Source organism: Hippocampus guttulatus, chromosome 15 (genome assembly GCF_054856545.1).
Source record: "Hippocampus guttulatus isolate MCC_2025c chromosome 15, RoL_Hgut_1.0, whole genome shotgun sequence".
NCBI classification, from domain to species: domain Eukaryota; kingdom Metazoa; phylum Chordata; class Actinopteri; order Syngnathiformes; family Syngnathidae; genus Hippocampus; species Hippocampus guttulatus.
In genome coordinates this window covers 15,176,909-15,203,263 of record NC_141275.1, presented here as the reverse complement: position 1 = coordinate 15,203,263, position 26,355 = coordinate 15,176,909, and the positions used below count along the sequence as shown (strand labels likewise).

Below are 26,355 nucleotides of genomic sequence, written 5' to 3'. Positions count from 1 at the left end.
TGACCTGCGGATCTTTACGAGAGCGGAGAATAAGTAAAAGTAGAAGTGTTTCACATCCAATAGAAAAGCGTTCGCAAGATGTGCTTGCATCTTTTATTCATCACAGATGTGAGATGTAAGGGGATGCATCCTGTGGCCTGCGCCACGCCTGCGGGGCTAAATGTATAAAATGTACCGCGTATGTACAGCCTCGCAAAGATGAGTCATTAGCCAGTACGAGTTGACGGCAGGCCCTTTAAAATGAGGCTTCCATTTTGGTTTTAGGAGAAAAAAAATAATCCATAATCGACTTCTACAAACGGATCCTCCAAATGACTTTCATGCCATGTTCCGCCCTTATTTCATGGCACGGCAAAAAGAGCGTTATAATTTTGCGTCGTTCTCAAAATGTACTTTTGGACTCCCATTCGGGATCGAAAACATTTGCTGTTGCTGTTGAAAATGTGACCACTGGAAAGGCCGGCGTCGGATCGCCCCAAACGAAATCCACTGACTGGCTGCCAGGCAGTGACGTTACTTATGCTGAAAGTTGACAGGGGTTAAGGGTTATTTGTGGACATGACAGACGGCAGAATTGGATATTGATCCGGTGAGGGGGATGGTGAAGGACTGGGCGGGGATGGGGGAGGGAATATAAAATGAAACCTCCATTTCTCTCCCGAAACGCCGGCAGAGAGGAGGGCGGGTCAGCAGATGGGCAAAGATAAGCAGCAGCAGCAGCAGAACGGCGAGAAGACGAAAAGGCCAAAGACTCTGTGAACACAGATAACGGATCGACTGAATGTCGCTTTTTACTTGAGAAACCGTATCGCGAAGAGATGAATTTGCGTCCTCTCACCTCAGGACGGTTCAGAATTACAGCAGATTGATTGGCCCTTGGACGCTTCGCCAGGCACAACTTTATTTGCAAAACATCCTTGACAGGAGATGAAAATGGGGCTGCCCACCCATCAAGTGTGAAATTACCGGTGAACACCAAAGTCAGTCTTTTATTATCTGCCTTTTTTTCTGAAAATGTGTTTGTGAATAAGATGTTTGCAATTTAGCCAGATTGTGACATCACAGTGGGGCAGATAAAAAAAAAAAAAAGTAAATTTCAATCGGGAGTGATAAATCGGATTTCTTGCCGGCGAGAGAGTCAGAACAGATCTGGTCTTGCGACGATGTACTGCACATTTTCCCCGATCACACGCGGGAGATAAAACGGCGGGGTTCACTCAACTGCAGTCTGATGCCTGAAAGTCTCCATGACATCAGTTTCTCCTCGGCTCTCCCGGTTTAGTTTTTCTTGAAAAGATGTGAAAATCCTCCAGCGTGGTGGCTCGCATCTCTCCGGGGTTCAACCGTGTCCAAGCGTGAGGCGGGCCTGGCCTTTTATTACTTTCTGTCTGCTGCTGCTTCTCCAAGTCTGCCTTCCCAAAGCCTCGGAGAATAATAAGAGGAAAGCACATCCGTTTCTCCTGAAAATTGCCCCCTCCCTTGATCGACCAAGTGCACATTCGTCCACAAAGACATGGCTTGTTTTGTCACAAAGACATTTCTTTTCAGTCATGATTGTACAGATAAGTTCCTTTAGCGTGAAGGGTACAAAAGCACAGTACGGCAAATGGCATACCATCCCGCCCCAAAACAAGTAGAATCCACACTGAACCAACAGGGCTAATAATCCAATCTCATGGAAACGGTTTGTCGGCCCAGAAAACTAACGCCGAAGAAGTCAAGTGTACAAATTGTGTTGATATCTTGTTGACAAGCGAAAGGAAGGCTAAAATGGGGGCGCACAAATAGGTTCTCCTTGAGTCACAGCAGCTAGCTAGCTGGCTAGCGATAGCGTTCGGATGCCGCGCTACGTATCCCACTTGCGGCTGAATAAACAAGAGGTGATGTCCACAGCACTCCCTCACGTGCTACTTTCTTAATTAGCTCATTCCAAGCTAACAAATTAGCTCGTCCCTGGGTACCACCAAATAGGTGTTTTCATCCTCCCTTGAAAGACAAGTAGGGCTTCAACGGCGCATACAAACTTAAAATGTCAGCAGCACGTTGAACTTCAACACGTTTTGTGCGATCCGCCCACCTTCTCCGAAGCCTTCGGGCCAAATAAGAACAAACTCCGGTTTTAACCTTTTCCTGAAAGCACGACGTGTATGTGTGGACTACCCCCCCCCCCCCCCCGACTACCCCCCCAGTCATCTCCTGAAGTGTCGTCAAGCAGCGGGTGAAAAGGAGGTTAACATTCTCCAAACACAAAAAGAGGCCGTTGAAAATGTACGCGGGCGGTTTGGCGCAAGCCTGTCAAGCGTCCCTCATTAGCTGCAACTGCAACCGACAGACTCGAGCCGCAACCACGCCGACCAGCAGGGGGCCGGTGGCAAGCAACAGCGCAAACACGAAAAGATAAAAATGAACAAGGAGTAAGTTTTGTGGGGGTGCTCGACGTGGGTGGAAGTGCGACATGCTTTTTAGTCAGCGTCCTGGTCTGTCAGCATTTTATTATTATTAGTATTTTTTGCTGCTGCAGAAGCAGCAGGCGGAGGTTCAATGAGTCTTTCGGCACAGGGAAAAAAATGACACAAATATTAAAAACGTCTCACTCAAAGATCAGCAAGTAGAGAGGAAAGTTTTCTTTGGGATTTTTTTTAGTTCATCTTTTTTTGTTGCCTCGATAGCTTCCTTAGACTTTTCTGCCACCACGGGGCATGGAGGCGGGGAGTGTTTTTAAAAAATAAAAATAAAATTGAGGTTGGGAGGCCAACTCTGTGTTCAAGTAGAACTGAACGATTTGGAAATCTCATCGTGAGTATGGAAAAGATGAGAAATGAAAAGAACGGAATTTTGTCGAAGTGAAGCGCCTCAACTCACTTCAACAAGGGCCCGACAAGAGAATCTCTCCTGGAATCAGTCTTACAAGACTCACCAAAGCCATGAGACGGTTTATCCTGTGCCTATTATCAAAACCGGCTTGCCGAGTTTTACAAAAAACAAAACCAAGAGAAATAAAAGAAGCGCTACCTGCTAACTGACACGTCTGTGCCTCTGCGACGTCGGCCAGTGAAATAAATAAGGACTCAAATGTTGGCAAACAACAAGTACAGCTGACAGGATCTCCTCCGTGCTTGTGTTGGCTGTCAGCTTCCTATAGCCGCTGCGCCGTAATAAGAAAACAAAATACGTTAAAAAAAAAAGGGGGGGGGGGATAAATCAAGAGTCATTTGTGCAGCTGTCACTTCCTATCTCAGCGACTGCAGGTTTCTCCAAGAAGGGCGGGGGGGGGGGGGGGGGGGTTGTACGTTGGCGGGCACGTACGCCGCCGACGTCTTTTCCAATGAGCCCGATGACAGGAGACTTGCAACGTCGCTCCAATCTTATCCGTGCAAACAGATGTGCGGTGAGAGGAGGGGGGGGGGGGGGTGGCAATAGTCAGGGAAGGAAATCAAAGGGCCACGAGAATTGCCTTGCCGACATAAATGTTCTGCGCAATGTTAGGAAGGATAGTTGTTATGGGGATCAAGGTACGTACGTTTAAAAAAAAAAAAAAAAAACCTCTTAATTTTGAACTTTCTTAAAAAGAAGCCATCGCATCATCGTGATCTGATAAGGGCGAGCGATGCGGACGTATTTGTGCCCCCGCGGATGCGCGAGCAAGCTGAAAGCGCCGAGATGCTTCTCGCCGTTTCCGGAGTGTGCGTCTCCACGGAAAAGCAGACAGAAGGAATGCGGCATACGGTTTGAGAGCGAGCATGCAGGTATGAATCTGGGGGGGTGGGGGGGGAAACTGGAATGTCTCCATCTTGGTATGTTTATTCTTATCAAAAGAAGTCAATCCCAAATGATGTCATGCTGTTTGTACCACAGTCGAAGTTGTGTGCTGGCTCACAACGTCTGGAAATAAGAACGCAGATGCTGACGGATGCTTGTGCACCTTTTGTGGGATTTACAGTCATTTTCATTACGTGCCCAACTTTGTTATATTGTTATTATTATATATATATTTTTTTTAATTGTTGAAAGATGACCAAAGTACAGTTTTGGTGAGTCATCGGCGATCGCGGCCTCTGCGCTTCTTCTTGACTGTGAGTGGAGATGACACGGTTGAATTGCGAAACCACGTTCGCTTATGCTAATTTTGCAGCTCTGGGGAATTGGGCGAGCTTGTTCCATTAGCTCGGGGGGCAACGTCGGATACACGCCGAAGATCTGTGGGGCGCCAGCTGCCAGATACTCAATTCTTTTAACCCGCGTCTCTCCGGCGAGGCTATTAGAGCTGAGGGCGCCTCCTCGGGCCAGCGCTTCACAACAAAATCATGTCGATGCCGTAGATCGACCACCTTCGAGTAACAACATGTATTTCTGACCTAAAGCTCAGAGTTTTAGCCAATTGAAGACCAGATTCAAGTCTTCCATTTTTATAACACCCCCCCCCCCCCCCCCCCAGAAAGGCACTGTAGCAAATGGGATTGAAAAAAAAAAAGATTCAATCTCGGCCGGCAGTTTTCCTTGTCTGCACACGAGCATTTTTCCTCATCTTCTCAAAAGTCACGCAGTATCGAGCAGAGCGCGCGCACGCCCACACATCACGACTGCGCGATCGATAGATCGCATGGCGTGGGGGGCCGCGGGCTAATCGCCCTCAGCGGGAGTCGACGCGCACAAATGCATCGGACACTTTTGACTCCGAGTCCATCTGGCGCAGTGCCGCTGTTTCGCCTCACATGTCGGGGGAGAGCCCCCCCCCCCCTCTTTTTGATTCCACGTGAGATGATTATGTGTGTGAACTTTTGCACGTCAAGCCTCCAAAGTCGGATGCCTGGGGTTGCGCCCACTCGCCCCCCCCCCTCCTCCCTTTGCACGCCACTGAAGCATCCATTTAAAACAAACAGATCATCATCATCATCATCGTCATCACAAAAGCTAGTCAGGCCTTTGTCGTATTTCTGATTCCAGTCAGGAAGGCCAAATCTTTTTGATTTTGATCTTCTCCTCTCGCGTTACGAGTCTCCGAGGGCGCCAGTGAAACTCAGTTCAAGAGTTTGCTTTCGAGGGATTTCTTTTTTTGCCCCCCCCCCACCCCTCTCCCTCTATCCAGAAGTTTCAGGGGGGGGGGGGGGGGAGTACAAAGCGGCGAAAAATATGACGGCGGAATTTAATCTGGATCAAGCGAAGCCGACAGCTTCCGTAATGGATGCGGGATTTGCCGGCGCAGTCCTGCAAGCGCAATACCAAATCGAATCCCTCATGACTAATTGTTAGCGACAATTAGTGATCCTTTGCATCCTCCAATAATTGGAGGATGCAAAGAAATCATCCCGCTGTCGAGATTTATCGTTGAACGTCATGGAAATGGAGAGATCTGGTCAGGTCTCCGAAAGAAAACCGCATCGGCCCGCTGGCGTGGAAAATCCGATCGTGTTTCGGTCAAGTGGCATTTGTCTCGTCGAGCAAAGTTATTCTCGGTTCCAAGTTAGCAACTGGATCATGAAATTGGGATAAAAGAAGGTTTTTTTGTACAAAACACACCGGCTGTGAATCCCGCATGGTGGAACAAGACTGCCGTAAATCCTCCAAAGGTGCCGCAGGTTAAAATGTACGATTGTACCTTGGCGTCAACTGGCGTATTCGTGCAAACAATTGCGTGCTTGCCTCCGCAAATCGTATGAAGGCAGGCGGAGGTTTGTGGGTGAAAGCAGCCGCCGCCTTAGTTCGGAGACCTCGTCTTCGGCGATCGGCATCTGCTCGCATGCAATTTCTCCTCGTTCTCCGTCAGAGCTACAAAGCCGACTCGGCGATTTTGCGGCCTCCGACGGTCGTAGTAAAGCTGCAACAGAGACAAGATGACATCCGGAGTCGCTTTAATTTCTTCCGCGTGTGTATAAAGGCGAGGGAATTGGAATGTGACAGCTTTGAAGGTAGTATCAGAGCCAGTAGCCCCCCTTTCACGCCCGCCGTAAAAGGCTCCATTTTCTGCTCATTTTTCTATTTGCCCGCTCTTGACGAGTGGCGATCAGCATGCGAGCGGATGGCCGAGTCTTTCTTTTGCACCTCTGGCGCCGGCGCCCGACTCGCTTCAGTCTCACTCCGAGAGAGCTTTTTTGCCTCGCCCTTGTGCATGCGTTGGCTTCTTTTGACATGAAAGCAGACGGCAAGTTCTTTATTGGATGCGAGACCAACCGCCCCATCCACGCATCTTTCTCGGAGAAACTCGCCCCAAGAGAGTTCAAAGGCGGCGACTGAAGAAGAGCTTCCGTTATAATCCCGCAGAGTTTTTCAGAGAGAGTTCTCCAAACATTTGGGCGGGAGCTTGAAAAGAGAGCAAACGTCTTCGGAGGGTCTTCGGGGACCGGCCGCCCCGCTCCGGGACCACCTGGGAACAGACGCCGCTGTTAATTGCCGGGATTTGGGACCGCGCGCCCTCCCTGCTCGTTTTTAAAGCTAATATTACATTTTAACAAAGTTGGCTGGAAAAAAAAAAAAGGGAAAGACTTTTGGATTTTCCAAAGTGACGCCCACGCGTCGAAGTAGGTGCTGCTGTTTTGAGTCCAAATGGGCTCAGCGGTTCACTCTTTGGTGGCCGTGTGCGGACCAACGTCATCAATGATCGGAAAAGGGATTTGTTTATTACGCGTTGAATTATTTTATGCTAACTGGATGACACACCCAATGACCAATACGGGTCATTCATTCATTTTTTTGACTTTTGAAAATCTTGCGCACCCCTTTCTGTCGTACCTTCTTCCTGGTCTCAAGCGCTCACGGTCAAATCGTCGTCTGCTGGTCCGGGGAGCCCCCTCGCCGCGCCTTTTCCACGACTGTCGGACAAACGGCTCGTTATTCGGCCGACGTTTTCTTCATCTGCACAAAGATCGGGGAAGACGATCAGATCGCCGCCTCAACTATTTGAGGCGCGGCAAGGCCCACGTTTATCGCAGGGGATCCCTTCCAAACCCAGTTTTTTGTTACGTGCGCTTTTCTCCGCGTGTTAAAAAAAGCGGCCGCTTTGAAGGTTTGTCATTCCCTAAACCTCGACGCTCCTTTCTGTTCGCTTGTCTATGACGCCTTGTTAGCATTAAGCTAGGCGACTTTGATTCTGCAAAATAATACAAGTGGTACAGTAAACTGCGGGCGGGTCTGAAACGCCCCCCCCCCCCCCCCGCGAGATCAACGGGGTTCACTCGACGAGGTATTGCCGACACACCTTGCGAGGGCGGCGTCAATCGGTGCCCCGGTTGAAGCGCTCCAGCACGGTGGCGTTGGTCCTCTCGAAGAGCCACTGCTGACTGAGCAAAGACGGGTCGCACGAGTTCATGAAGACGCGGCGCTCGCCGGGGCTGCCGTCCACGCAGCTGTTGCTCACCGGGTGGTACAAGCTCTTATCCTGAACGTTCATGTCAATCAATCAATCAATCGTGGCAAACCGTACAAGTACGCGCTTGTTCCTCACTACGGCAGATCTGCTGGTCGCGCTACCTTTCGGTAGCGCCACAGCTGGTTCCCCTTCATGCCGTGGCAGTCGTAGAGGGTGACGAGGCTTTTGTGGGAGACGGCGTCGAGGCAAACCTTCCTGGTGTGCACCGGGTCGCCCACGCGAATGTCCTGGCGCCAACCCAGCGTTAGCACCTGCGCGTCGAAAGCCAACGTGGCAGCGGCGGCTAAGGCGATTTGGGCAGAGATGCATCGGCGTGAGGAGCCCACCTGCCCGTGACTCCAGGCCACGTCGCCGCGGCTTTTGGCGCAGTTCTCCAAGCGCACGGGGCTGCCCGACGCAAAGTGTTTGACCTCCATGCACATGCCGCTGCCCACGTTGCGGATCTGCGGATCATCCAACGCGCCAAGTCAGTCGGCGGAATAAAGCCTACAGTGAGGATGGTTCTCTGTCTTTGTAATACAGGCAACGACAACCCTCGTATTAGCTTATCGTATCGTTTACGCGCAGGATAGGGGCCCGCGGGGACCGGAGTCGGTCACCCCCCCCCGCAGAGTCGCATTTTCCCTGCGCCGAGCAAAGAGGGAAGCGCGCTTGCATCCGCTCGCCTCGCAAACCCGTTTCATCACCCTTCCGCGTTTCCGCCACCGTTTTGCTTCGCCAGTGCCGCGGGCGCGCCGCGTCAAACCCCGGGAGAGGGACGTTTTACCTCGCCCCAGGCGGCGGCGGGGGGCTCCACGGGCGGGTAGTGCTCGGGCAGATCCCAGGCCACCTCGCTCATGAACCACTTGAAGTTGTTGCACGCCAGGCGGCTCCGCAGCTCCTTCTGCGCCGTCATGTCGCCAGCCGACAAGTGGCGGTACTCGGGCCGCCGCCGGTACACGTACTCGGCGTACTCGTCCATCCATACCTCGGCCACGCGCTTCAGGTTCTGGGAGAGGCGGCGAGAACGGGCCGGTTGTGCGGCTTCGTCCGGCGAAACGTGCGCGCGCCGCGAAGCCTTACCTTGGCTAAGCTGATCCCGCCGGGGACCTTGTAGGGGACGTACTTCCTGTAGATGTGCCCCACCCTGGAGCACGGGATGTCCTCCATGCGCCCGCCGCACATCCACAACTGCCGAGAGAGCATCCGGCTTGTTATCGGACGTTTGGGGATTTCTGAAGAGGGGTTCAGTCCTGGCTTAGGGTTTCAAATGACGGTTTCAAGCCAAGTGTTGCATTTCAGATTTGAGTTGCAAGCCTGGAAGTAGGAAGAAGGACGTGCCAGGGAAGGATATTTGCTTTTCAAACCTGGGTTAAGGTTTTAGGTCCGGGGTCGGGTTTCAGTTTTAAGTGTGTGTTTGGGTTTCAAAATAGGGTTTCGCATCGGGGTTATGATTTCAGCTGAAGACGGAAATTAGGGTTTCAAATGAGCGAATCTAGCCCGGGTCATGATTTGAATTTAGTTGTTTTAAATTTCAGCTTTCCGTCTATGCAAAGGTTTCAGGTAATAGTTCAGGTTTCAAGTCTGGTTTATTGCTCCTGGTCACGGTTTGGATTTCAAGTTATCATTTGGATTTTGAAGGAGAGTTTTCAAGCCAGGCTGCAAATGGGATTTGCGGCGTGGCTGTGTTAACATTAGCACGCCACTGCACTGCACACACACACACAGACACACACACAGACACACATACACACACGCACACTAGTGAATGAATAAAAGATGTAGCTGGAAGACAAACTCTGGGCTCAGAAAGCGGACTCGGTCTCTAGTCTCTGGTTGCGCTTGCGTGTATAAATAAAACATCAAGTATGTGCGATGTCCAATCACTTCCTGTGCTATTTGACTCACAATAAAACTAATAATAATAGCACGGCAGCTGGCAGCAGGTCGGGAACGGCCATCAATCGCCTCCAGTTGTCGGCCACCCGCGCGCCCTCGCCCGCAACGGCGCACGCGTCCGTTTGGGTGGGGACAGAGGCGCGATGTCGGCCGCCACCAAGCGATGAAAAAATAAAATAAAATAAAAAATAAAGTCAACAATGTTGTGAACTATTTCTCCGCCGAGAGATGACTGTTTCATTGGGTTGCCATGGAGATGAGCCTCAGGGGCCGTTACAAACATCGTGAACAACTCTTCAAAAAGAATTCTAGTTGAGGTTTACTGTCAAAGCAAAAATAAAACACTGAACAGAACTTTGCCTTCCAAAAGTCCCCAAGCTGAAAGCTAACCCACAATAAAAAAATGTCACAAGTGTGCTAATGGAACTGAGCGTCAACACGGCGGTCGTTATCGCCCTTTGAGCAGTGGCCATTTCAACACACATGACACAAGTACTACACTGCCCCCTGGTGGACAAGGCACACACAACTTAAGGAGTAGCACAATGTCAATGGGCAGTGAAGCATGGAATCACGACGCACAGTTCCTTAAATTCTACTTGATTACGATTTTACTGCCTAGTACAATACAGCCGAGTGCCATTTTTGATTCAAAAACATGTTTGAAAAAAATATGCTGGCGGTTTTTGGGGCAGTGGAATGGATTCATGGCATTTGTGTGCCGGCTATTCACTGATGGATGCTATTGCGAGCGGGTAGCCGGCCGAGTATTCTGCACGCCTGTCCGGCCGGCTTCAAGTCGTGATGTTATCTGGCGGTGTGAGCGTGTAAGGCTCGGCGTTCTCATCGCCGGCATGCAGGCAAAATGAAAGAGCGGCGGCGGCTGCGCGTAGAGCCAGCGACCGCGTCGCGGGGTTTGTCGGGATTAGCGCGAGAGTCTGTTAATCTTCTCACCTCAGGAGAACGTTAGCGCGAAGCCCATCGGCTGATGGGGATCTTCATAAAAAAATGGCAAGCCAAATTGAATATCGCTGGGCCGGGCGGATTTAAGACTTACGCGGCCGCCGCTAGCCACGCGTTAGCGCTTGAACAAATTGGTGACTCATTCTTTCCTGGGCCAGGCTATCAAAGCAGGTTTGGGTTTTAACTGCGAACCGGCCGATAATCACTCCAACGTCGAGGTGGCGCCACCTCGGATTTTACCTTGAAGGAGATCTCGTACTGCTCTCCTCCCCAGATCTCCAGACCCGCGTCGTAGCCTCCCAGCTCCCAGAACCACTTCCTGTCCACGGCGAACAGCCCGCCCGCCATCACCGGGGACCTGCGACACACAAATGCCCAAGTTACACACAAACTCGCGTGCAGAGCCATAAAACACGCTGGCACGCGACTCACGCGTGCAAGATTACCCTCATGCACGTGTACATTCTAGACACACACACAGTACAAACGGCGTTGAGCGTGCCAGTGCGATGTTTACGGGGGGGCGACTGTCGTATTTAGATAGGAAGCCGCTTTGAAGAAGCAATTAACCCGCCGCTGCTTTTGCAAGTCGCACACCTTGTTAGCGGCGCAAGTTCTCTCGCGCGCTATTGTTTTGGCCCGCCGCTACGCCCGAGACGCACAAACGAGCCAAGCAGGTGCTCCGGCGACTTCACTTCAAAGTCAGGCAAACTTCCTTGGTCGCCCCAGCAAAACTTGACGCGTTTCGCCTGGACGCCTGATTTCAAACCGTACAGCAAAGTGCTTGAAAGAAGGGTTTGGATTTCAAATTAGCATTTCAGCTCGGGATGTTTGATAGCCGCTTTTGTCAGACTGATACGAGCGCGAGTATTCACTCTTTTGAGTACTCACCGATACCAAGCACCAATACTTTGGATATGTCACACTTCATTTGTGAACAAAAGACCTTTCATTCTGCCGCCCATGATGACTCGCCGTGCAGGATAGCGCCAACTACTGCCGAGGAGGACTTACATGACGTCAGATTTTTAAATTATCGTTATTTGACCTGAAGTAATCATGTCTGGCACCCGATGCCTTCCAACAAGACTCGCCCATTCCTAATTTCAAGCATATTTTAACATTTGAAACCTGGGTTTGCATTCCAAGTTGGAATAGGATTCTTCGATGAGGATTTGAAAGCGCGGATTAGGTTTGAAATTCTGATTGCGAGCTTGCATGAATGGAGTTTCCGCAAACAGAAAAAGCCAAATGTCAAGCTTCGCACTTGCTGGTCTCTGTGTTGTTCATGATTGGTTATCGTGCGCATCCCCGGTAAACACAGACGGAACGGGCAAGAACATCCTTCAAACCCCCGCAGGCAGTTGCCATGGTTACGCGCCTTTCATCAGGTGGGCATCGGCATCATCCGGCACGTACTCCGCTCCGGCCAAAGTGGTCCCCGAGGAGGCTCATTTAAAGGCGCGAGCCGGCGCCGACAATCGGCCGGCGGGGTCCCCGCGGCCCCCGCGCGCTGATGACAAAGTGACGTTCCGATTAGCCCGCTCGCGGCGCTCGTAGTAACTCGATCCCGACTTACATTTTGGCTGACTGATGACAGCACGGCGTTCGCGATGACGACTGTGGTCATTATTTCCATTTGCTATAGGAGCAATTAGTTTCGAATCCAGACGTATGTTTTTTACATTTCCGTCTGCAGTTTCTGCGTGCAGTCCAATTCATTTTTTTCAAGCTGGGGTTGAGCTTTCAAGTCCATTTATTTCAAGGCTGTTTAAGGGTTTGAAATCCGTCCACTAAATGCAAAATATTAATCAAGTGAGCGGAAGATTTCTTTTTGTGCTTTTTATGTGCGGACAAATTGTGTCAATCAGAAGTCGATGTTTTTCTCTTACCGACAGCGGCCGCACTGTGCTCCCGCTGCAATGTCGGCCACCCTCCCCCCTCGAGACTTATTTGCCGGGCGCCAAGAGGACAGAAAAGGCAACGTTTTTATCAGAGTGACCTTGTCTCGTTGTCAGCCGGCGTCCGACGTTTGCGCCGGGGCAAAGAAAGCTGCCACACTGTCTGATTTTCAGCTTCAGATCATCACCAAAAAAAAAAAAAAAAAAAAGCCAGAAGTAGTGCCTCAAACGAGCACATTTAAAAGGTTATCGTGGGCGCCGTTTTTCCGATTCAATTTCATACGAAATGCGTCACTCACTCGAAGGGCTCGCTGGGGTCGTCCTTCTGCAGGCGGGCGGGGATGGGGATGCGCTTGTAGTACATCTCCCAGTCGAAGGCCCCGCGCATGGCGTCGCCGGCCTGCGCGTCGTAGCCAAAATTGTCGTGGTCGATCACGTCGATCATCGGGCACACCACCGTCCTCCGGTTCTGGGCGATCCGGTCTGAGTAGATGACAACACCTAAAAATATACTTGCCGGGCCAGTGAACAAGTTCAAACGAAATCCAGCGACAAGGGCTGCGTCATGAAATTTGAATTGTGATCCTGGTTTTTGCCGCCACGATTCAATTCACCTGATTTTAAATGAAAAAAATATATATATTGGAATCTGCTGCAGATGCAGTGAAGAAAGAAAGTAGAGCAAAAAACTGGACATGAGGAGCCAGGGATAAAATAAATAAATAAATTCGGATCACAATATTGATCAAAATAACCGCGATGATCATTTTGGCCATAATCGCGCAGCCCTTAGTTGAACATGAGCACGCAACGTTGTGAATCGACCCCGTGCTCAGAATCGACTGCAGCATGGGGTCTGTGCTGCTGTTTTGGCTCGCAACGGAGCGGAAACGGGCCCCGCAATCAACCGGGCCTTCCCTTCCGTTCCTCACCGAGTAGCGGCGGCAGCCAGTTGACGTTGGCCTCGCAGTGCGAGTCCAGGAAGGTGATGACCTGGGCCTTGGCGGCGCCGGCGCCCAACAGCCGGGTCCGGATAAGCCCCTCCCTCTTCTTGGTCCTCAGGATGCGCACTTTGGGCAGGCGCTCCATGTACTCCTCCAACGCTGCCTTCAAGTGCTCTGCGGGTAAAGGAAAGAAAGGACGGAGGTCATTTTGACCGGTTTCGGTCATTCCATGCCAAGCGTGGACAAACTTGATGCATCGGTTCTTAGTAGAGTGTGATCTCAAATCAGATTCAAATGTAGAAAAGAAAAATGGAGGCCAGGTGGGGCGCCACAGCACTAGCTCACCCTGCCGTACTGCCATCCTTAACTCATTCAGTACCAGCCAATTCTGGACCATGTCTGAAAAGACGTTTAAATACGTCTTTGGGAGTGAATGAGTTAAGGTTAACTTTTTTCAGTTTCTCTTAAAAAAAAAAACTGCCTTCGGGTCGGACTTTGGGCAGCAGTCTTCCATGCTATAAAAAGTGACATTGCCATGAAGGACAGGAGGGCTCGGCAGGGTCAAAGCTGTAAGGGGGGGGGGGGGGGGGAAAGCCCTATAAATCAAAGCAGGAAAAAAAAAAAAAGAGCATTAAAGCCTGAGCGGCAAATTAATTCTCTCATGAGACGAGACTTTGGAAAGGGAGGGGCGCCAAGATCAGCGCGTTTAATTGTGATTGGTTCATTTTCCCTTGGAAATAAATTGGAATACGGCTCGGTGTTTACCCAACACAAGGAGACGATTAATCACGCTAATGAGCGCGCGGAAAGCGGCGGCAAACACATTAGTCTCCATTACAAAGCCGGTCGGCGGACGCGGCAGGTCACCGAGCATCTCGAATGGCAGAGGGAGGGGAAAGGCGGCCGCTCGCGAGGTAGACGAGTCCATTTGGGGGAATCATGTAGAAGCGGCGAAGTGTAATATCGTCTGGATGACACAAAGCCCATCGAGCTGCGATAACCAAAACAGCAGCACCTCCAGAGGCTCCGAAGCAGTCTTTTAGGCATGCGGACTAAATACAAGCACACGTGAAAGGAATATTTATTCACGAGTCATGGATTTGTGTGTCTTCTTGCATTCCGTTGTGTCTTTCGAGATTCAAAAGCGCGCTCGATTGGGTTGCGGTCAGGTGATTGACTTGAGCGGGCACCTTCGTTGCTTGCACCCCATTCGGAAGCAATCGATACTTTTGTCAATGTGGGGCACCGCCAAGAGGAAGCACCCGAGGGCCGAGCGTGTCGCCATTAAAGGATATCGACATGTCGGAGGCGAGCGGGCACGGAGTGAAAATAAATAAATAAATAAATACATTTTTGACTTGCTTGTAGTTGCTCCCTCGAATTCCCTGATACAACGCATCCGTGTGTTAACAAGTGCCTGTAAGGGGTGTGGCCTAGTGTGTGACATCACGAGCGCCAGCTCGGGTTAGCGGTGGATTTTGGATTGGATTTTTCGCCGAGGCACCAAGGATAAGAGTGAACGCTGTAAATTAACGCCGAGGCCGGCGACGATGGCGTCAAGGGCTGCGCGGCAGGTGTCGCTTCCCGCGCGCGTAAACGAGCTCGCCCCTCCACAAAGACATTCCGATCGATCGGCGCTCGCCGACATCGGCTCGGCGCCTCTCCTGAAGCGCTGTCGCTCAATTATCTGCTTTTGTCGCGTCGCGCGCCGACCTCCCGCCTTTGCCGTCACACTGTGCCGAGCGCCATTACCGCATTATCTAAGCCACACACACGCGCACACGATGTTCTGACACAGGCTGATGAATAAACATGAGCGTTGTTGTCGTTTTTTTTTTTTTTGCTGCAGCTGTTTTGCCCGGCGTTCCGCCGCTGAATGATCATTTCCGATCACCGCAGCCAGTGTGACTGAGGGCTGGCCCCCCCTCGACACACACACACACACACACACTCACTCCTAATGAAACCGTCTTGGAGGTGGAAATCAGTTCATCAAATGCTGATTGGGTCATTTATAGCGCTTGAGGAACAGCGCGCTTTCTGTGCCGTCCGGGTCAGTACCTCGATGAAATGATCATCGTAATTAGCGGTTTCCGCTGTCCGTTGAAAGGTTTCAATTGCCTGCAAACAGCAGTTGCGCCGCGATGAAGGAAAAGCAAGAGAAGGAAAAAAAAAAAGTAAGTGCCGCACAGCCGTGGAGTCATGGGAGCTTCGACGTCTTTTCTGGCGGTTTCCAGGTTAACTTTTGGACACGTTTCACGCGTCGTTCATCGCCGCCCGTAGCCAAGCGCGTATTTATTCAGCCGAGGCGCGCCGCACAGATGAGCTCGCCCATGACGGAGGCGTGCCACGGGCAGATTGATGGCCCAATCGCTTCCCCTTCCCCACGTCCGCCGCCTCGCTTTCATCCCCAACCTTACAAAATAAGCGGAGCGCAGCTTTTGACAAATTGAACGCCGCACGCTCGTCCTCGTGTCAAAAGGGCGCCGATGTCGACGCGGACGACTCGGTCGCTTTGGCCGCGCTCGGCGGATGACACTAATTGAGGCTGAGATGTGCTCGTCAGACGCCTGGCAGGCCTCAAGGCGCGCTTTCTCGAATGCCTCTTGACTTTTTGGAGACATGCAAAAAAAATGTTTTGTGCAGATTGCCGCTACTATTCTGTGATCAATCCGAACAGCAACATGTTTGAGATACTGGGTGGAATCATTTTGATAAGTATATATATATTTTTGGGGTATGTGTGTTTTCCACCACATCAAGGTCCAAGTCTCACTGCTGGTCTCATTCTTTCTCACTTGCTGGCCGTGGGGATTCAAGGTAAAACTAAAATGAAGAAAAAAAAAAGCGCCTGACTGAAGTGATAAGGTGAGTACAAATGTGACTGCACCTACTTGACGACTCAATTATAATGGCCACCGTGCTCGGTTCGCGGGGAGGTCACCATGGCAACAGGCTAGATGTGGACCCACGCCGCCGTCTGCAAAGTGGAAGAGGCGCGGCAATTTCTATCTTTTGTCTGAGAGTTTTGCACAGCGAGTCGCTTGGCGGCGAGGCGGCCGGTGGTCAATTTTTCTGATTTCCTTTCATATAAGCCGACGTTCAAGTATGTCGTGGATCAAGGCGGAATCTCAGGGGGAAAGTCGGGCCACCAGTAAGCGAGCAACACGGCTTTTCCTCCTCCACCTCCTCGCGCATTCGCTCCTATTAGTTGTGTTTGCCGTGTCGTGTGGCGCACCGCGATGAAACGCTTTTCTCCTCCATAATGCACCGCCAGCCTATCGATGCGGGAAGCCTTTGACGAGAAAGGAACATTGATTTGTGTGGCATTCCGCACAGGAACACTTCAGCCCTATACCGCCTTCCTCCTCCATCCGCCACCACCACCACCACCACCGACATTCCTCAGGCAGTCTCTCATCTGCAGAGAAGCATCGATTGAAGCTCGCGTTCCGCTTGGGTATCTGAGGCTTAATTACAGTTGGAATGAAATCTAATCAAAGGCCGGCGGGGCCCTGAGAGGGAATATCACAGCCGACAGCCCGCGGGGGTTCAAGTCGCAACAATGTAGCTCGCTAGTGCTGTGGCGTCCCACCTAGCCTCCATTTTTTCTTGTTTTTTTTTTATTGTCAAGAATGAAACGCAAGTATCTTGATTCCCCTCCCCAACAAAAACGAGTCACCTTTGTGTCTTTGATCAAAACAAAACAACCCAAAAAAAAATCTAAATCGGAGCATCACATTGGACGGTGACAAAAGGTAAATCAGATTTGACAAGTGCATTTTTTTTTAAACAGTACACGACAAAAGCAATTGTATTTGTTTCAATTAAATTTTTTTTTTTGGGGGGTTTGGTTAAAAAGAAAAAATGTCTCATTTGCAAACACATGCTTTTCATTGGAAAAGCATGACATGTAATTACCATTTGATGTGGGCTCATGAAAAACTGGCAAGTCCAGGTTTCGATTTTTCTTTAAAAAAGAATGCACGCTTATTACTGGACAGCGATGATTTTTCTTTTAGCAAAATATACACACACACACACACACCCCTGACGATGTCAGAGCATGTACGTCCAAATTTTGATGAGTTCTTGTTTTGCTTTTGGGTCTGAAACATTACAAAAGCTAAATTTCATTATATTGCAGCAACAAACTAAAACACCACGGCCGGGGGAAAACAGGCATGTCTAGATGATGCGCAAAACCACCCTTTTTTTGGTGTGCGTTTTGTTTGGAAAGACTTTTTTTGGGTAAAACCACGGACAGGCGTGCCCAATCTATTTTTTATAAAAATACTTGGAGATACATGCTTTTCAGCGATATGTAAATGCCACTTGCTTAATAACGCGAGAACGAGCCAAAGCGCTTCTTGTTTATGAGGCGTTGCTCACATGAGCTTTAGCCACACGGGGTCTTTTAATGGCATGTTTGCTTGACCTAAATCAAGAACGTCAATTTAGGCGTGGAGGACTTGTGCCAGCGCTCAAATCGTAGGACTCCAAATGAGACGATAATAGCACAAAAAGTATTTGGTGTGAGATTACAGCCCCTGCCACAAAACGAGCGCAGCATTGTCATTTCAGGAAAGCGCGTATCTAACCCCGCTAGCCTGTCGTCGTCGCCTCCGCTGTACAGTTGCATGCTTGGCGGGAGGGTTTCATTTCAGCCTCCGATTTGCGTCGAATGAGTCTTGAGGCGGCGGAACATCTCATTACCACGGCGACGGGAGGTAGACGCATCCATCAGTGAGGGATCGTGACGGACATCGTTAATCGACAGGGAGTGTGTGTCTGTGGGGGGTGTACCGAGATCAGCGTACCTTTGTCGCTGAAGTCGTCCACCAGGATGACCTCGGCGATGAGCTGCGGAGGCGAGCGGTTGAGGACGCTGTGGACGGTCCTCAGCAGCGACGACCAACCCTCGTTGTGGAACGGGATGATGATGCTGGTGTCGGGCAGCTTCTCGGCGTACAGCTTCCGCTTGCAGCTACGCACAGGCAGACGGCAGCCCAATTGCAGTTGATTGTTGGCGGATTTTAGAGTTTGGTTGGGTTGAATTGCCGAAGGGCGCGTCTCCTTGCGCGTTTCTCAACCGATTCAGGCCGTCAAGGGCTGTTCCAAAATTCCGGACGCTAATTGCCACAACGAAATTCTCGGAGCCGTGTGACACGTTCGACCGTCTCCCTCCCCACTTCTTGACCGTTTCAAAGCATTCCAACTTCAAGGCTCTCGGCGCTTTAACTTTACGCGGTCAAATCGTGTCCTATCCAAAAGTATCGGCACCGCAAGGACAATTCATTTGTTTGTGTTGTCGATTGACGACAAAGCTTTCAAACAAGTTGAACGCACAAGACGGCGGCAATGCACCGTCGCTGCTCTGACCGATGTTCCCTCTTCTCTCAGCTTCCGAACGGCGAGCTTTTCTCCCATACAGGAGGTCTCCGGTCTGGACGGGAATATTCTGGCGAGGTTAGCGACACGACTTACTTTGGGTGGCGGATGTCCGGAAGGGAGCGGTTGAGCGAGATGCGGTCGCTGACGTAGATGTTGAAGCCATTCTCCCTGTAGGCCAGGTCCACCCGGTCGGCCTCGGATATGGGAAAAGGTTTTCCCTGTTCGCCGTTTCCTAAAGGGAGAACATCCAAGGATCGCATGAGCTGCGGTTGAATTCACCGTTTGCTTCTCGTCAACTTGCTCAAAAGGCGGCGGGGGGGGGGGGGGGGGGGGGGGCGTCGAGGTTGAGCCAGTCAGAAGACTTCATCAAATTACACGGAGACGCCGTGTTCCATTAAGCGGGTGCGATCTGTCGGCTTTGCCGCTGGTAATTAAGCGGGCGCGATCCGTCGACTTTAGCGCCGGCGGGCCCAAGCGAGCGAGATCAACTCCTCTAATTGACGTTTTGTCTCGCGCCGCGTGGACGGATCGCGTTTACCTCAGACTGATACGATACCTAAGAAATACAAAAACATGAAAGCGCCGCACATCGGCTTCCGATTGAGGCTCGTTTAGGCAAATTCCTTCAGCGCGACTTGATCAAAGTACACGCCTTGCAATTCGTGCTACAAACCCAAAATGGCTGAATTCCGGATCTGCGTCCGGGAGACTTTTTGGTGAGCTCTCTATTACAATAGACATCTCCGCAGAGTTCTTTGTCAGGCTGGAAAACGGCTGCATGAGGCTCATTACTTCAACCCTTCAAATAGGTGCTAATGAGGTTTTCTTTTTTTTTTTGTAAGATCATAAATAAAAGCCTCCCCCCCGTGCGGCCACTATTTTCTCCAACAATTGCTCAGCATCAGTGTTTATCCATCATCTCGGTCCCTGTGGTGACGTTGGGTTTCTCATTTACAACAACTGCAGGAGCTCGACTGCACTCCCACTCGCTCGGCGGCCAAATACTTTTCATCTCATTAACAAATCAGCCGTCGGTTTAATTTGGCATGAAGAAGGGGAAAGTGGCTTTCGCGGGTAAGACGAGAAGCAGCATCGGTGCCGATGGTCTCGACCCCCCTCCCCCCAACGCACACATACACACACTCACCAACTCGAGCGGCGTCCCTTCGCATGGCATCGTAGTCGTGCCAGTCGGTCCGTCGCACGCCGTCTGGCCCAATCTGGGCGACCTTCCTCATCTGGTTGAGCCCCTGTGGACGGAAAAACACATCGCCGATGTGGTCGGTTACCCGATTTGTTTGTTGGGGGCTAGCGTGATAATCAATGTCATTTTTTTAAATGGTTCAACTTTGCCTTGGTGACTTTAGGCTTGAATGTGTAGGTTGATTTATTTTATACTGCCCCCGGTGGCCATGGGGAGCACAGCATAAGGAGCAGCACAATGTCAATGTCATGCACAAACTGTCTAATAATTCGATGGGGGAGGCAGATTTGAGAGATTGATTGGTTTGGGTGTCGAATGTGGTCACAGAATGAATAAAACCTAAGACCCCCCCCCCCCCCCCTCCAAAAAAAATTTCAAATACTTGATTGGAATGGTTGAAAAGGAAAAAGCTCACCTCCCGTGGTCATATTTTGATTTGAGCGTTGATGATCTTATTCAAAACGAGGAAGTGAGTGTCCTCGACAAGAGGGCAGTGAATCATTTCCAGGGAAGAAAAACAAAAGCCTGACGCATTGGTTCACTCGCTAAACAACTTGGGCTGGATGTGCCTCTCTTACACTTGACAGAAGAGACTGACGTGGAAGTTGAGGTTCAAATACGATCACGAGTCTTTGCTGTGGAGCGGAACACATTATCACAAGTGGAGGGACCAACAATGCCAAAGTCAAAATGGACCACAAAATTTGAACTCCTCTTTTTTTTTTCTGAATTCATTTTAGATTTTTAGTTTTTCCCCCGTGGTAGCGCCGTCGCAACTATTTTTGTACTTCTACAATAGGTTTCGTGTACTATTACAGATTCTGATTACGTTGCACCTTTATTTTTTTCTGTAGTTGCGGCAGTTTTATTTGTGTGTGGCGTAACATTTTCGCGCAACGAAAAGCCCTCTAAATGACACGTCGTGTTTATTATGACTATTTTCGTCGTGCTGTACGATGATATGATTCGTGTAACTTTTTGGGCTTTATTTAGATCACGATATGGCTTTGTTTTTCCTCTGCATTTTTTTTTTTTTGGTCACGTCTTTAATTTGCTTTTTATATTTTTCTTGTAACATTCCGCCTTTAATCTCGACTTCCTTCTCGTTTTCGCAATTGTCGTCATATCAGATGACGACTTTCACGGTACCGCGCTTTGATTTTTTTTTGTTGCAATTTTCCGATACTTTGCTATATACTGTGGTGATTTTGTGCCGATGTTCCGTTCCAGCTTGATGCTCATGACGGCAACGTGGCAACATGGCTCAATTTGCCGGCTCTCGCATCACAGCCTTCCCGTGACTCTCGCGTACGAGGGCTCGCAAGCGCCTCTGGTGAGCAACCTCCTTTCGCATGCGTTGCTGCCAACAAAAGCCATTTTGCTGAGGACATCGCCAAATCCCACAGAAAGAGCGATAAGACCACCGCATCCCCTTCATTCTCTCAACACCCCGCCAGGGTCGATACTTCCCTCTTTCAGCTTCCTCCCCGCCACCTACTGAGAGATAGCAGTCGCTTGTTGGTTCCACCCCTCCTACTCACATTCTCAGCGCTTCCCCGTCTGCTGCTAAGTCCGCATTGAACCCCCCCCACACCCCTTCCCACTCCTCAAGAGATGCAATTACCTCTGCTCGCTTTTGGTCAGCCACTTCTCGCACCAGCAAGTCAATCAGGATCAGAAACTTATTTGGGTGTCTTTCAAGGGCCATCCGATGCACGGAATCAAACCACAAACACAATAACGTGTATGTGGGATACAGGTCTCGTTTTGGTTCACGTCCTCATGTTCAATGGTAGAATTGATGTTTGATTCATCGTTGCAGCCCAACAGCGTAAACTCAAATTGCAAACACCACAAAAACTGACTAATTCAGGATGAACGTTTTGGTGGCGAAAATGTGCCGCAAAACATGTGCAAAAACTTCAAACCATGCAAAAGGCAACAGTATCAGTTGTTAGTGCGAAAATTAATAACGTCAAAAGTCCAAATGTAAAGACACCAAAGGTTTTAAAAACAACATTGGGGGGGGATAATTTGCCTCAAAAATCATCACAAAAAACATCACGTCACATTTCCAATAGACGATTTGCCAGAAAAGAAAAATAGTGCTGATGTTGACGGGTAATACTAATGCACGCAGTGGAAACTCACAATTTGAACACCTTTAGCGGTCATCCATTTTTCGCAAATTGACCAAATGTTTCTGCAAAAAATTTTCTCAACAAAATAAGGCAGTGTTGATCATTACTACTGACATTGTAGAACAGTAGTACCACAAAATTTGGGTGAGAAAGAATAGCCTTTGAAGTCACACAAAAATCTCGACCCACAAAAATATTTATCTTGATGTTGATCTGCTTGGCTACACGTCACGGTGAGAAACGGAGGACTCCCATCGCGACGCGCCACCATTCACGTTTTGTTCAGCTCGACGATTCGTAAACAACACCACCACAGACAAATTAAGAACAAAACGGGCGTCTCCGCTTTGTGTTTGGCTGATCCCAATGGGCTGGTACGACTTCAGTGGAGTAGCTAGCAAAGAAAAAAAAAAAAATCAATACACTAATCCCATTCAGCCTTTTCACACATAAGTCTTGTTAGAGCCGTTTGTAGCGCACATTTGCTTCCCCTTGTTGGTTTGCGTCTGCTTCGCTCGGAGATGACACGGCGAGCGCGGGAAAGCAGCCGAGCGAGATCAGAGCGGATTAAATGCGACGAGACGAGGCCTGATATGCCAGATGAAATAGAATGCAGAGGAACTACATTCATAAGATGTGTTGCCCCCGGGGGAAGAGGGTATGGGGGTTCGGGGGGGGGGGGCTTACACCCCCCCTCCCCGCAGCAGTCTTCCATCTGAATTTGGATTTCTTTTTTGGTGTTTTGTGTTCAACATCTTAACGGCAGAACAGGAGAAGCACCGAGGGAGCGTTGATGTCGGCCAAGACCTAACCAAAACCACGCCCGTTGCTTCCAAAGATTGTTAACGCCACCACGGTACCTTCAAATTGCAGCAATTTGGCGCATGCATGTTGTTAGGTGACGTTGTCGCATCACGTTGTTGCAACACGTTGTTACGCTACGTCATTACGTTGCAGTGTTTCTTTACGTCGGTACGTTCCGTTTGCCCGTTACATTGCTGTTGCGTCATTACATCACGTTGTGCTACTACGCTGCACTGTTTTGCCGTTACGTTGCATCGCTACATTGCATTTTTCCATGATGTTATGTTACGTTGTTACATTGCGCTTTTTCGTGATGTTGTTCTGTTGACGCAATTATATCACGCTAGCTACGCTAAGTTGTGTTAAGTTGCGACAGAGCACTGTTACGTCACACTGGTGTGTCACGCTGTTACGTCCCTTTGTGCTGTCATTATTACGCCGTGTTCCATTGTGTGTTTTTACATTGCGGTGACACATTATGTGGTTACATTGCACAGTTACATCGTTACGTTGCCTTGCCTCTGGTTCAAAGTGTTTCATTTCCATATGTTGGTGCATTTTCACTGGTGCTATGCTAGGCTGTTGCTATGTGGTGACGTTACGATACGTTGCCGTGGGAACATAAATAGTCCAGTCCGGTCCAACATGTAAACGGAGTGTTTCATTTTTTTCTGTACAAAGTCCATCCAACTATTGTCTGCCATTATTTGACAAAAGAGAAGTTTCTGTGGAGTTAAAAAATAAAATAAAAAATGTAACCGCCGGATCTAAATTAAAGTAGCAAATGCCATTGTGCAAAAATAATTAAAAAGCCCAGATTTCAGTTAACTTTGGCAATCCCCGCAAGTCCCTAAGAAAGAAAAAAAAATGAAGCTCATTTACGAATAGCTGCCAATTGATAAATGGATCAATTTTGCTGTGATGGCATATCACGCAATTAGCTATTAAGGCTGTTAAAAATCACCAGGGACCAGAGAAGCAAGCTGTAGCGGGAGAAGATGATGAAAAAAGTTAATGAAATTGGTTCCACATGTGTCGACTTTCAATAAAAATGAGATGTGTGCCGTTTAAAAGGTTATTAGGGAGAAGGTCACGCGCAACTCTCAGTTGGAAGGTCGTTAATAAACGGCATTTTTTTGGGTGGCATTTCCATTTTCATTGTTTGTCATTAAACACAGACAGGACTCAATAACTCAACTGTTAAACAGCAGTCAGTAAATAACTCAAGGAATGATTGCTTTTGTGTTCAAAAAAATAAGTACATCAAAAATAACCCGCTGACTCTAATATTTTGTCTCTGGCTTCTCATGACGGGGAATCATTTCAAAATGTTAGGAGCAGCACATTGTAATCCAAGACCACTGCAAACTGCAACCACAATATGCCTCCATCTATTGTTTTAGAACACTTTCCTCATCATTTCACCCAACGTGCTTGAAAGACATCTGGGATAAGCTCGACTTATCAAAAATGGACAGAAATGATTTACTATTCCACTTCTCTCACCAGATGTCGGCCAGGATTGATTTGAATTCACAAATGAATAGACAACCATTTTTTCCTCAAGTCTGGTGGAAAATGGATGCATGGGGCCCCCTTCTCTAGCCTCAAGTTAGCCAGTTATAGGGCTCAAGTCATCAAAAAATGGATGTCAAAGATTTTACATCACACTTCTCTTGACAGAAGTCAGCCAGGATACGGGTTGTACTGGAAAGTATCAGATATCCCGTTTCTCTCACCAAATGCCAGTCGGGACAGACGGAAATTGTTTGTCCCACTTAGATACGTGATGGATGGCTGGATAACAGCAAAGGGTACACTCCACTTCTCTTACCAAAATGACACTATGCTCAGCTCCAGGTATCCAAAATGCAAGTCAATTAGGAAATCAATAACATCAAAAAAAAAATTCTCCAAGGTCCTCGCATTGGCTCACTTTAAGGGGTACCTAAATATTTCGACCAGTGGGTGAAGGTGTTACCGAACTTGAGCCAGAGTTGAGCTTCCAAATCGCCCGAGCCTGGTTCAGAACCATGGAGAGCCCCCCGCCCCCGGCTCCGCACACCAAACACACAAAGCGTCACCCGGCGGTGAGAAAGTAGAATACCCCCGCCAGGCACCGCCTCCGCCGACTCACCTGTGTCTGCTGGCCGCCGCCGGGTCCGTCCGCCGCGTTAGACGCCGGTCTGTCGAGCACCCGGTCCCGGTACAAAGACCACAGGCCGACGTTGGGGAGGAAGAGGAGAGCCGCAATGAGCAGCCCCGCGAACTGCAGCAGCCTCTTCTCCTTCCGCCTCATCGCTCCGGGAGAAGAACAACAAGCCGAAGGAACGCAGCGGCAGCGGCCGTGCGGAAGTGAACAAGCCCCGGCTGTCTGGCTGGCTACTGTTCTCCCCTCGCGCTCCTCCTTCTCCTCCGCAGCCAACTTTCACACTGCGAGCCAGACGCCGACGCGCAGTGATTTCAAAGTAATGTGCATTCGGAAGCAAACGTCACTTCCCGTAGCGCTTTTCACAATAACAGCACATATTACAGAATTATTTTAAAACGAACAGTTCTGTTACCTTTCTAAGAACTGCATCCGGTGCCCAGTACGACGTCTATCGTCACTTTTCGCTTGTCGTCTGTATATGACGTCACATCGTGCGCTGTTTTCTTTTGTGGGGATCGTTTAATTACTGAACGTCAAATCTGTTGTATTATATATTTAGATTTATTACGATCATTTTAAAAATGTATTTTATTTCCCGAAGTTAAGGTTTGGATGGCTAAAATGACCTTTGGGTTTTACATAACTACAGCGCCACCTGTTGCTGTGGCATGACAGCAGACATTTCTTCGTTTTCTTTTTTTTGAAACACCATTGGTTTAGGTAAATACATCCATACAGACATTATATATATATACAGAGAGAGAGAGAGAGAGAACTCATAATAATATTGTAAAAAATGAAATAAAATAGCAACCAAATTCGAATAGGTATTTCTCATATATTGTTTTTTTTAACAGTCATTAACATTAACGCATTATCCCCCTCTGTCTCTCTCTCATTTCCTGGCTTCACCATACTTTTAATTTTTATTTTAATGCAAAGGATCCTCACAGCTCTTCCGCCGGTTTTCTGCTGCTCAGTCACGCTTGATGCCATTAACTTAAAGTAGGCTGAGCACAAGTACTATGTGTACAACGAGGAATTCATTCAAGCCAAAAGACAGTCAATCAATCAATCAGTCATTCTCGCATCAAGTCAATAATAGTTTCCTCTTTTTTCTTTTTTTTTTCATTATTTCCTTCCCAAGCCTGCAGTCATAAATCCCAGAGCCCCGTTCACGGACTCATCCATAATTCATGCCGATGGAGACACTGAACCGATTGAATTGTCACAACCGGGCAGGCCGGCGATAAAGCTTTTCTCCCCGCTGGCCGTCCAGAGGTCCGGATTAGCCGGAGTGAAGTTTTGGCCGGTGTGCGTGTTGCGCGTGAGCGGTTGATTGCCTCGGATTTGGAAGGGCCCTTGATTATGAATGTAGATAAGTAAGCGTGTCAGAGGGGGCAAACGGCCTGCCGCTTGCGACAATGATGGATCATTACAGGGCGTTTACTGGGGGCAAGAGGTCAAGTTTTCAGCTTTGCCATACAATGTGTAGGGCACAACCCCAATTATTTAACTTCTAATGAATGCATCAATCTGAGTGTTTACATTCCTCAACTTTAGATGATATTCAGTATTTTCTCCGAGGCGTGTGATTAGGGTTAAGGCATT

General features: G+C 49.2%; 1 protein-coding gene across 5 annotated transcripts; it reads right to left on the bottom strand.

The window, feature by feature from the left end:
- Positions 1-4,472: 4,472 nt before the first annotated feature.
- LOC147194148 (polypeptide N-acetylgalactosaminyltransferase 10-like) lies at positions 4,473-25,883 on the bottom strand. Of its 5 annotated transcripts, none has more exons than XM_086130504.1 (14): positions 24,730-25,878; positions 19,591-19,693; positions 18,537-18,675; positions 17,870-18,036; positions 13,038-13,223; positions 12,405-12,588; positions 10,445-10,562; positions 8,426-8,533; positions 8,130-8,351; positions 7,690-7,806; positions 7,465-7,590; positions 7,193-7,372; positions 6,727-6,849; positions 5,833-6,361 (listed from the first exon to the last, which is right to left on the bottom strand). In XM_086130504.1, the coding sequence occupies exons 1-12, from the start codon at positions 24,889-24,891 to the stop codon at positions 7,208-7,210; spliced, it is 1,797 nt and encodes a 598-aa protein (XP_085986630.1). In that variant the 5' UTR covers positions 24,892-25,878; the 3' UTR covers positions 5,833-6,361; positions 6,727-6,849; positions 7,193-7,207. The 5 variants fall into 5 exon arrangements, with proteins under 5 accessions (XP_085986627.1, XP_085986630.1, XP_085986629.1 ...); XM_086130503.1 differs by having other exon boundaries at positions 7,465-7,614; positions 24,730-25,869; XM_086130501.1 differs by lacking the exon at positions 5,833-6,361 and adding an exon at positions 4,473-5,815 and having other exon boundaries at positions 7,465-7,806; positions 24,730-25,879.
- Positions 25,884-26,355: the final 472 nt, after the last annotated feature.